Source organism: Scyliorhinus canicula, chromosome 19, assembly GCF_902713615.1.
Source record: "Scyliorhinus canicula chromosome 19, sScyCan1.1, whole genome shotgun sequence".
NCBI classification, from domain to species: Eukaryota; Metazoa; Chordata; class Chondrichthyes; order Carcharhiniformes; family Scyliorhinidae; genus Scyliorhinus; species Scyliorhinus canicula.
Genome location: NC_052164.1, coordinates 21,349,938 through 21,362,226, shown reverse-complemented (window position 1 = coordinate 21,362,226; position 12,289 = coordinate 21,349,938). Strand labels below are relative to the sequence as shown.

The 12,289-nt window shown below is 43.2% G+C and overlaps 1 protein-coding gene across 6 annotated transcripts in view; it reads right to left on the bottom strand.

Annotated features, from left to right (window-relative positions):
- Positions 1-9,267: 9,267 nt before the first annotated feature.
- Positions 9,268-12,289, bottom strand: part of LOC119954127 — a 93,456-nt gene continuing 90,434 nt past the window's right edge. For all 6 annotated transcript variants that reach the window (XR_005458173.1, XM_038779048.1, XM_038779050.1 and 3 more), the window contains 2 exons: positions 9,912-10,023; positions 9,268-9,483 (listed from right to left, as the gene is read on the bottom strand). Coding sequence is in view for 5 of the 6 variants with exons in the window: in XM_038779048.1 (XP_038634976.1) it covers positions 9,427-9,483; positions 9,912-10,023 (169 nt within the window). In the remaining variant the exon portion in view is untranslated. The remainder of the gene's footprint in view (positions 9,484-9,911; positions 10,024-12,289) is intronic.

The window sequence follows — 12,289 nt, the reverse complement described above, 5'->3', positions numbered from 1 at the left end:
TAGTGGTTAGCACTATTGCTTCACAGTGCCAGGGACCTGGGTTCAAGCCCTGCATGGGTCACTGTCTGTGCAGATTCTGCACGTTCTAACCGTGTCTGTGTGGGTTTCCTCTGGGTGCTCTGGTTTCCTCCCACAGTCCAAAGATGTGCAGGTTAGGTGGATTGGTCATTCTAAGGTTCGATTCCCGGCTGGGTCACTGTCTGTGTGGAGTCTGCACGTCCTCCCCGTGTGTGCGTGGGTTTCCTCCAGGTGCTCCGGTTTCCTCCCACAGTCCAAAGATGTGCGGGTTAGGTGGATTGGCCATGCTAAATTGCCCGTAGTGTAAGGTTAATGGGGGGATTGTTGGGTTACGTGGGTTTAAGTGGGGTGATCATTGTTCGGCACAACATCGAGGGCCGAAGGGCCTGTTCTGTGCTGTACTGTTCTATGTTCTATGTTCTAAGTTGCCCTTAGTGACCAAAAAAAGGTTAGTTGGGTTGCTGGGTTATGGAATAGGGTGGAGGTGTGGGCTTGTGTAGGGTGCTCTTTCCAAGTGTTGGTGCAGGCTCGATGGGCCAAAAGGCCTCATTCGGCACTGTAAATTCTATGATCTATGATCCCACCTAGTACCTCAGCATTTCTTACTCCAGTGCTATTCTCTTCCCAATTCTTTGTGCACCTTGTTTTCCTCTCTCTCTAATGTCATATCCTGGTTCCCATTCCCATGCCACATTAATTCAAACCTCCCCAAAAGCACATTTATCCTTGCTCTGTTGAGCTGCAACCCATCCAGCCTGTATAGATCCATCTCACCCAGAAATGGTCCCAATGACCCTTGAATATAAAGCCTCCACTTGGCACCATCTCTTCAGCGACACATTCATTTGCTCTGTCCTTCCATTTCTATACTCATTGCTGTGTGGCAATGGGAGTAATCCAGAGATTATTCCCTTCTGCTTACTAGTTTATTTCCTAACTCCCGATTTACTTCTGCTGATGCCATCATTAGGGCAAATGTGGACCATGATCGTTGCCTGTCCATTCTCATCCCTCAGAGTGCACTGAAACTGTTCAGTGACATCCTTTACCCTGGCACCAGAGGGGCAACAAACCATCCTGGATTTATACCTGCAGCCACAGGAAGCCCCGGAAATTCCCCAAACTATAGAAGCCCTTATCACCATTGCTTCCCTGATCTTGTACCATGTACAACTGTGCCAGTCCAATGCTTTGGACTTGGTTCTGGCTACCTAGAGGAACAATCGCCTTCACCACTTTCCCAAACTAAATACTGATCTGAGAATAAAATTACCTCGGGGACCCTAACATTACCTGTCTGAATATCATTGATTTTTCTGGCTCCTCCCTCTCCCCCTTGAACACCCTTAAGCTGCCGGGTGACCCAAATCCAGAAACATGCTATCTGCATAGTTCTCAGTCTCACAGTGGTGCCGGCTGCAGCCTCAAAACCCAGAGCTCAAGCTTTTCTAGCTATACATTCCTGCATATGTAGTTGTCTCAGACAAGCTAGGTTTTCTAGAGTTCCCACGTGGAACAGGATGTGCACTGAGCAGGACGGTATTATCCTCCTATGCCTCTATTTATTAAATTATTAACTGATTTACCAGAAATAAGCTTACATCTTAAATATATAAATGTTCACCAGCTACTCACCATTCAGCTGCTTCCTTTGTGCGCACATCACATTTTTTACAAGGAGGTTAATTTAAATAAAATGTAAGACTTAATTAGATTTTAAGCCGAAATAAACATATTAAATTTAAAACTTATCAAACTCAAAACTCCTATAAGGAATTATTAAATTCCTCAATTGAATCCATGAACTCATGTAGTGAAATAAAGATAGCAACAATATTCACCACCTATTATCCTGCGATGCCACTCTTGATTTTAGTTTTTTTATTGAATATGCACTGCCACATTCAGCATGTTCAGGGCCCTTGACTCCAGCTCTATTTATTACTGCGTTCCCCACACAGATCCACGCTCTGTGCGTCTTTCATGAATAGAGCCATAGGATCATTTCTATCCACTTGTACGAGCAGAAGAGGCCTCAATCTAACATTTTATCTTTAACGAAGATAACATGATGGCGCAACACTCCTTTATACTGGAATGTTGTTCCAGATGTTTGTGTTGAAGCCTCTGAGATTTGTAAGCACAATATTCTGACTGAGTCAACAGTGCAAATAACTGGCTCTCAGTTGACGGAGAGAAGGTCATCGCTGAAGCAGCTGAAGATGGCTGGGTCCAGTACATCACCATGAACAGCTGCTAGTTACATCCTGGGCTGGCTGGGATGATGGGCTTATAACAATCACAATAATTTTCCTCTGTACATCTCCTGCCAATGGAATGATCTCTAGTGCCTTCAATTTTACTAGATCTCCTTGATGCCACGCTTGATCAAACGCTGCCTTGATGTCAAGAGTGATTGCCCGCATCTCCCCTCTACACTTCAGCACTTTAGTCCATGTTAGAACTAAGGCTGTAATGAAGTCAACTGAGTGCTCCTGACAGGACACAAACTGAGCTTTAGTGAGCAGGTTGTTGGCATGTAAGTACCAGATGATAACATTGTCAATGAAACCATCTATCACTATGTTAAAGATTAAGAGTAGTTAGGGTAGTAATTGGTCAGATTGGATTTGTCCTTTACATGGACAGGACATACCGGGCCAGTGTCGTAGCTGCTTGGTTAAGGGTGCAGCTAGTTCTGAAGCCATATACTACTGGGATGTTATCAGGGTCCATAGTCATTTCTGCATCCAAAGCCTTCAGCTTTTTCATGGTATCAAATGGAGTAAATTGAATTGACTAAAGACTGGCATCTGTGATGCTGGGGACCTTAAGAGGAGGTTGAGATTCATTATCTAGTCTGCACTTCTGATTGAAGATGTTTGAAAACCCTTGAGCCTTGCCTTTGGCACTCACTTGTCCCATCATTGAGGCTGAAATTGACTGTGGTGTCTCTTCCTCCTCTTAGCTGTTTAATTGTCCACGACCATTCACAACTGGGTGCTATAGAACTGCAGAGTTTCTGTTTGATCCGTGAGTTGTGGGATTGCTTATCTGTCTAACGCATGCTGTTTAGCATGCATATTGTTCTGTGTTGTAGCATCATCAGGTTGACATCTCATTTTTGGTTATGCCTAGACCCCCTCCTGGAGTGAATATTCATGGTACCCACATCCACTACTAAGTGTATCCCACTGTGCCATCTCCTTGGATGAATCTGTTTTGTCAATGGGAGTTGGCCACTCCAGTGCAAAAGCTTTGGACATTGGTTGAAAGGTATGAAACCTTCAATACCTAGAATAACGTAACTGCCAGGTTTCTCTCCTGCTCAGGCATCCTTGAGCACACACATGCTTGGACTTCCCTCAACCCAAGTGATGATATCTGACAGATGGAGGTCCATTCCCCCATTGAATCTGGATCTGCCTCCATTCGATTTTTCGAATTTCAGGCCCTTAAAGTCGCACACATCTTTGGGTCAGCTACAAGCTTTCAACCAGTTCCCACAATGACTTAACCTAGATCATTGATAAAGATGATAAAATAACAACAGCCCTCAGACTGATCTCTGCAGGATCCCAGTTGTGACCGGATCCCTTTAGCCGTCTTATCCCTTCTTTGCCAGCTGGCACTGAAGCCAATTATAGCACCCATACTGTGAGGGGAATGAAATAAAATCATTGGGATAATAGTAGGAATAGTAACATTTATCCTGAGTTCTACGGAGGAATAAACCAGGCAGGGCTCCTACCTTAGAATGCAAGTCAGTGATTTTCACTGGAACTGCACATGTTAGGTGAGAACGTGGTCTGCTGTTGTGAGAAGATAAATTTTGTGTATCATACATTTTGTTGTCAAATAGTTTTGCTCAACCAGACATGATGATTATCCACTTGGGATGAGGTACTAAAGGATGAAGATGATATACATCTTCTTCTTCAGGTATTCAACACATGGAGAGGAGAACAAGAAAAAAAAAACTGACAGGGAAACAAGAGCTGATCTGAAAATGGGCAACAGACTAGCCAGCTAAGAAAATCACTCCTTAAATATACCCCTGCCAGAAGAATGTTGAGCACATCTGTAACTGATATGGTCTTATTCAAAGATCCAATCTATACAAAGTAAGGAAGTTATGACAAAGTAACTAGACTTGCTTATTTCAAATGGAAAAATACTCACCCTCACTGCTTGCTGTCCAAAGTGTATATCCATTTTACTTGTTAAACCAAATATATATGTTATTGACAGTTGACTTGACTATGAAATTGAGGCATCATAAATATGTTTGTGACACAATTATGACATATTTAGTTAAACTGTTTGCATTTCAGTGCCTAGCTGTGTTGATAACGCACAGCATACAAGTGTCATTATCATTCACTTTTAGCCAAATGAAATCAATTTTGATATTACAATATAGCACAATCATTTTTATCTCAGGAATGTTTCAATCACTCACACTCTGACACAATATTGTGCATCAGGCTTCATTCTAGGATATAAGTAACCGAGGCTGATATAACAGGACAGTCCTGAAGAAACGGCCGCACTATTGGAGGTTATGCCCCTCAATTGCAATGCATGTAGATGTTTCCGCTGGGTATTCAAAGAATGGGTTGTCCAACACCAGCAGAAAAACTTATCAGATCTTTTATGTTATTCACGTTTTTTTTGTGAAATAATAGAGAACAATTAAGTTAGCTGCCAACATTCACTTACCTGAGAGTTACTTCAAAATAATTGCTTGAGAGGTAGTTTGGGATATTCGGAGGGCATAATAAAATGTAAGCCCTTTCTTATTTGGCTTGGTCACTTCATGACACAGATGCGTTGCAAGCTGGACATATTGATAAATGTATATATTTTCAATTTAAAATAGTTGAATTCCCTCCATATTTATATGGTAAAATGGCACAGAATACAAGGTAGCTTATCTGAATTGGAGGGTAGCTCAGAAATTAAATGCTGCACGTCTTATAGAACTGGTACGATCTCGTTCTTATATTTAGAAAGGCTTCCCAATCTCTTGTATGTAGACATGGCTAGCAGCCACATATGTCTTTGCAATAGATGGTAAAGATTGGTAAGTGTCTCCTTCACATTGGTTGTCACTTCAGTATATCAGAAGCTGAATGGTGCCAAGTTGTCTCTTGCCTGCTCCCCTCGCTGCTCAACAGCTGCTGACCGGCTGGCTCACCTTGGCTCCTGCCTTTCATCTGGCACCTCGCTGATGCTGGCTGGCCTGCCCTCCTCTGACCCCTCCCTCGTCTGCCCCCCAGAGCGACATCAGACTTTGATTGGTGCCCCCAGACACCGGCTGGCGCAGGGTCCCACGCCTGGCATGATGTGTTTCTTTGTAATTCCGCCTCAGGCTCCCACCTGCTCCGATTCATAGCACTGGGTGTGAATATTTCTCTACTGTCTCTAATCTTTCTTCCGACCTCCTTTGAGCTGATCCTTTTCAAGAGACTGGCCTCTTGCTCGCTTGTCTCTACTCCCACTGAACTGCTGACCACCCAACTTCCCTTCTTGGTCATGCTAGCTGATATTGAAACTGCCTCAGGCGCAGCGACTTTCCCCATATGCACTGACAATCCCTAACTCTAACGTACCACCGCCTCTCAATCACCAGCCCCCCACTCCCTCCCCTCCATTGCTTATCCAAAATTTCCACCAATTATGCACTGGGAAGGCCAAAGTCATTCCCTTTAGCTACCATCATGCATTCCATTCGCTAGCTAATAATTCCATCATCTCATGCTGAAGTAGACTTTTTACAACCTTTTTGACCATGAGCTGAGCAACTAATAGCATATCGTCTTCGTAATGGAATTGCTTATTCCTGTGGTGACACAAATTCCACATGACATCGGATGCAATATGCCAAGTAACAGGTAGAAATCTGCCGAGCAACAATAGCCAGCCTACAAAAGGCAGGACGGAATGCATCTTTCCCAATAACGAGATTAGCAGATAGGATCAGGTGTGAATCCCCTATTCGTAGAAACAGTTTATCTGGACGATTGGGACATCAATGAGTTATAGATGTCTAGAATCACAGAATTTAACAGCAAAGGTGGTCACGGCCCATCGTGTCTGCACTGGCTCCCGAAAGAGCAACCTAGCTAGCCCCATTCCCCAGCCCCATATCCATAGCCCTCTAAATTCATCACTTTCAAAAATATATCCAGTTCTCTTTTGTCACCTTTTTTATTTTTTAATTTAGGGTACCCAATTATTTTTTCTAATTAAGTGGCAATTTAGAGGGCCAATCTACCTATCCTGCACATCTTTGGGTTGTGGGGGTGAAACCCACGCAGACACGGGGAGAATGTGCAAACTCCACACAGACAGTGACCCAGGGCCGGGATTCGAACCCGGATCCTCAGCGCCGTAGACAGCAATGCTAACCACTATGCCACCGTGCTGCCCCTCTTTTGTCACCTCTTATGGAATCCACCTCCACCACTCTCCCAGGCAGCACATTCCAAATCCCAACAACTCTCTGAGTAAAGCAGTTTCTCCTCATCTCACTCCTCGCTCTCTTGCTGATACCTTGAAATTGTGACCCCCTAGCCACTGACTTATCAACTAGTGGAAACAGAATATCCTTCTTTACCCTGTCAAAATTGTTCATCATTTTGAACACCTCAATAAGGCGACCTCTTAATCTTCTCCGCTCCAAGGAAAACAAGCCACATTTCTCGAATTTTTCCTTGTATCTAAAATTCCTCATTCCTGGCATTGTTCTCATAAATCTTCTCTGCACTTTAAGATCTTTCCTTGAAAGGTGCTCCGAACTGGACACAATACTCCAAATATGGTCTGACCAATGATTTATAGAGGTATAGCATCACTTCCTTATACTCTATGCCTCTACTTTTAACCCAAATATCCCATAAGATCTTCTTAACAACTGTTTCACCTTGCCTGGCCACCTTAAAAGAATTATGCACTTGAACCCCAAGGTCCCTCTGCTCCTGTACTCCCCTCAAAGTTGTACCATTGAGCCTATATTCTCTCCCCATGTTTATTGTACCAAAATGCATTACCTCACATTTCTCTGCATTGAAATTCATCTGCCAGATATCTGCCCATTTGGCAAACTTGTTGGTCTCTCTGACGCCGCTCAGCGTCATCCTCACAATTCACTATTGTCCCAGCTGAGTATCATCTGCAAATTTAGAGATTTTGACCTCAACACCCACCTACCTCTGAATCATTGATATAAATCAAGATGATTTCCAGACTGGAGTATGCTCCCTGTATTGTGTGGTAACTATATGCTGGTTTTTAACTTATAGATTTATTTAATTTGAATGTTGTTTTGGGAAACAAAGAATTCGCAAGGAGTTCAGGGATCATACATATATTTTGGAAGAAGGGGTACATTCTGCATAAATGGCATGTAATCATATACCTAATCTTCTTAGAGTAAGACTAGTCCTGTTCGTGTGCATTTGCCTTTTCTTCACTTTAATAGTATTTAATGATTAATACATGTTGACTGGCCTGCTTATTCTCACTGGGGTTGCACGTGACCCCTCACACTATTCCAAAACCAAAACTATACACCCCCACAAACCTGTGATCCAAGTTGGAATACCCTCACTGATAACATCAGTGTGGTTTGTGACACTCACAAAGTCAAATTACCTTCCTAAACTTCTCTATCTCCCTGCCTCACTTTATTTAGTTTCTCTTTTATCAAGTCACTTGCACTAATAGCTCCTTCTTTGCCCCAGTGTCATACTATATTCATGTGAAATGCCTTGGGATGCTTATTGACACTGAAGGTGCCATATAAATACGTTGTTGAGCTTTTTTGACGTGTTATTCGTGTACTTTATGGGACACCTCCATTCAGGCTGCAAGCATAACTCCGAGTGTCCATTCGCCTGCCATTTTATTTCTCCACCATGCACTCATGCTGACCACTCACCCTCCAGTAGTGTTCCAATTAAGCTGAAAACAAGCTTGAGGAACATCATCTCATCCTCAGTTAGGCACTCTATAGCCTTCCAAATTTGACACCAAATTTAAGGCAGCACGGTAGCATTGTGGATAGCACAATCGCTTCACAGCTCCAGGGTCCCAGGTTTGATTCCAGCTTGGGTCACTGTCTGTGCGGAGTCTGCACATCCTCCCTGTGTCTGCGTGGGTTTCCTCCGGGTGCTCCGGTTTCCTCCCACAGTCCAAAGATGTGCAGGTTAGGTGGATTGGCCATGATAAATTGCCCTTAGCGTCAAAAATTGCACTTAGTGTTGTGTGGGGTTACTGGGTTATGGGGATAGGGTGGAGGTGTTAACCTTGGGTCGGGCGCTCTTTCCAGGAGCCAGTGCAGACTCGATGGGCCAAATGGCCTCCTTCTGCACTGTAAATTCTATGAAATCTTTTATCAAGTCACTTGCACTAATAGCTCCTTCTTTGCCCCAGCGTCATACTATATTCATGTGAAATGCCTTGGGATGCTTATCGACACTGAAGGTGCCGTATAAATACGTTGTTGAGCTTTTTTGACGTGTTATTCGTGTACTTTATGGGACACCTCCATTCAGGTTGCAAGCATAACCCCGAGTGTCCATTTGCCTGCCATTTTATTTCTCCACCATGCACTCATGCTGACCACTCACCCTCCAGTAGTGTTCCAATTAAGCTGAAAACAAGCTTGAGGATCATCATCTCATCTTCAGTTAGGCACTCTATAGCCTTCCAAATTTGACACCAAATTCAGCAATTTCAGATCAGAATATCTGATCCCATTTCTGGTTTCCTTTTCTTTGCTGGTATCGATTGCAGTCTTGTTTTTCCCCTCGTTTCTGCTTTGGGATGGTTGCTGTGCATCATTTTGCCACTCACGCCACCCCTAGACACATCCTTTCTTTATTTATTTGTCCCATTTAGCACTCCCTTTGGCCCTTCACCACCAGCTCTTGTCATTTAATCTCACCGTCTTCCACTCTATCACAGGCCTTCCTTTTTGTTCTTTTTATATTCTCCCCCCCTCCCCCCTTCCCACCACCTCCTCATTCAGTTGCATGACATCTATGTTTCTAACTTTTCACTGTTTCTTTACCCTCAGATGCTGCCTGACATATTGAATATTTCCAGCATCTTCGGGTTTTGTTTCAGATTTCCAGTATTTTGCTTTTGTATAACCGTTAAGTTGGCCCCTCCCCAAATTAAAAGTGGAAAAGAAAAAGTTGTTTTATCGTGTCCAGTGCCATTAATAAAATCAAAGACGGCTTAAATCACAATAGTGAACAGTTTTATTAATTGCAGTTTATTTACCCCGCTTAGAAACAGAGCACAATGACCAACACAGTATGTGAAAAGTGCACTTCAAATAGTAGATGTTACTGTACTATCACTCCAGCTTCTTATCAAATCCTTAATGTTGACCTTTCAATTTTCATTTTTCTTACGGTGTGAGGAGACAGGAGGGAGTTTTTGGTTGATGTCCTGGAAAAGAATATTTGACATGATTAGTACAGGAAGACCAATACCTGGGAATAGCAAGTTCGCTTTGCAGATGGCACCAGAGAAGAACTGAGTTTATGTTTCAAACTAATGTTCAATTGATTATTTAGTTCCTCACCAACATAAAAAACCTTCGACACTCACCATGGCTTTCACTCCCAATTGTTGTTGAACAGTCACTATTATAAACTGTACATTCGGTAAAGACAGGATAAGGCTTAGCTCTAGTATGCTCAGAGTTGTGGTACAGCCATGTTTTAATGGACCGTGACACACAGCACTTAGGCTCACACACAACAGCTAAAGGGTTTCAGCTGCTTAAGGAATTACATCCGGTTACAAGTTCCAGTGAAGAAGAGGGGGGTCAAAATGCATGAACTTCATGCAAGAAGCTGAAAGGTGGATCCTACCTTCCAGTTATCATTCTGGTCACTTGTGCTATATTTCTGTTTCTTCTGTTTCATTCCACCCCTGTCCATTGGAATACTAGGAAATTCCGTTGATCGTTGATTCATTCCATAACTAAAGGAAATGAGTTACGTGGTTAAATAACACAGCTCAGTGACGACGCTATGGAAGTACAGCCCTGTCGGCTGTGCATTCCTGATCAACATGCAGCTTTTTTTAAAAATGAAGACGTTACACCACATGTTTATGAAGAATGCACCATTAAGTGTATAATAAAGGGAAGCTTTGGTTCTGGAAATAGCTTATTTGTGATCATTTTCATGTAATATGTTGCAATAAACATCTTAATACAATTTAAGTCATGACAATCGATTAAAAGTCACTTTTCAACTTTCAAAGCAATATGTATAGCTCTTAAAAGTCTTAACTGCACGTCTTCTAACATTGTGGAATTATATCAATGTAGTTAATCTGATTAATAAATGGCATGAAAAGCATGGGTTGGTGTTTTTGCTGTTTGTGTTCATGCACAAATAGCACAATTGATATCCCTGCCAAAGTGAGTCCGGTGCAACAGTAATGTTGCACAGTAATGTTGCACAATAATGTTGCAGTCCAATGTCTGATGACATGCTTTTGCGCAAATGGGAACATAGAAGCAGAAATGGGGCATTTGTTCCACCGTTCAATAAGATCAAGGCTGATCTGCTCGTGGTTTCAGCTCTACATTCCTGTCTTCCTTTTAACCTTGATTCCTTTGCCTAACAAAAGTCTGTCTAACTATGCCTTGAATAAATGCAATGACCCATTGCCTCTACTTTCTGTGAAGAGAATTCCGCACCCCTACAATTCTTCGCGAGTAAAGCTTTGCCTTCATTGAGCTTTAAAAGGGAGGGCCATTATTTTTACACTATAGCCCTAGTTTTAGTTTCCCCCCCCCACCACCACCACCACGAGGAAACATTCTCCTGTATCCACCCTATCGGATCTTGTACGTTTCAATAAGATGACTTCTCATTCTTCGAAACCCCAATGGGTAAGAACATAGAACATAGAACAGTACAGCACAGAACAGGCCCTTCGGCCCTCGATGTTGTGCCGAGCAATGATCACCCTACTCAAACCCAGGTATCCACCCTATATCCGTAACCCAACAACCCCTCCCTTAACCTTACTTTTTAGGACACTACGGGCAATTTAGTATGGCCAATCCACCTAACCCGCACATCTTTGGACTGTGGGAGGAAACCGGAGCACCCGGAGGAAACCCACACACACACGGGGAGGACGTGCAGACTCCGCACAGACAGTGACCCAGCCGGGAATCGAACCTGGGACCCTGGAGCTGTGAAGCATTTATGCTAACCACCATGCTACCGTGCTGCCCCTAAGGCCTAATCTGTTCAAACCTATCTTCATAAGAAATGAATGGATGTCCCAGAAGGAGTCCAGTGAACCTTCTCTGAACCGCTTGCAAAGCAATTCAATCTTTTTTTAAATAAGGAGACCAGAACTGCACACAGCACCCCAGATGCGGTCTCACCGAGGCCCTACACAGCTGTAATAAAGCTTCCGTACTTTTATATCCCATTCCTCTTGCAATAAATGCCAGCGTTCCATTTGCCTTCCTAATCACTTTGTCTTTTGTCAGTTTCTTTGGTGTATTAAGATAACATTTATGATGCAGGTTTTCACTCAACATTTAAACAAATATGAAATAAAAACAGAAAACACTAGGAACACTCAGCAGGCCGGGCAGCATCTGTGGAGAAAGAAACAGAGTTTTATATGTTTTTGACACAACATCCAAATTTAGGTAGTTTCCATGTGTCTTAACTGGAAGCTTACATTCTAATGTGTGACATGAATGGAAATAACATACGACAAGGCTAACAATTACCCGTCACTTGTTATTCCACACCAGAGATTCGGGCATATGAATACACCGATATTGATAGTCTCAAATATTTAACTGGGGGATATAAAACTCGCAAAGGCTACAATTCCTGAGATAATGTCTTCCGGTGGTGGCATGTAGGAGGAAGTCACACGTTGGGTGGCTCCTGCTCGAGGCTTGGTTTTATGAATTTAATGCCCAGTCCCAGGGGCAATTTTTCGACAAATAAGTGCAGGAAGACCTAAGGAAGGAGGGGGATGTCTAAAATCCAAACGAAAGCCACCGTTAAGAAGGGAGCAATTGAAGGTTCATGAGTGAGCAAAAGGGTCAGCTCAGTGGAGGCTGGGTCGCTGGATGGGGCCGCACTGCTCACGGCACAAAAGATGACCGGGGTGATGGCTTTGGAATTCGAGAAACACTTTGCAGATCACATGGAGGTCATGTGGAAGGATATGATGGCGGCACTGAAGGTGCTGGTGGAGG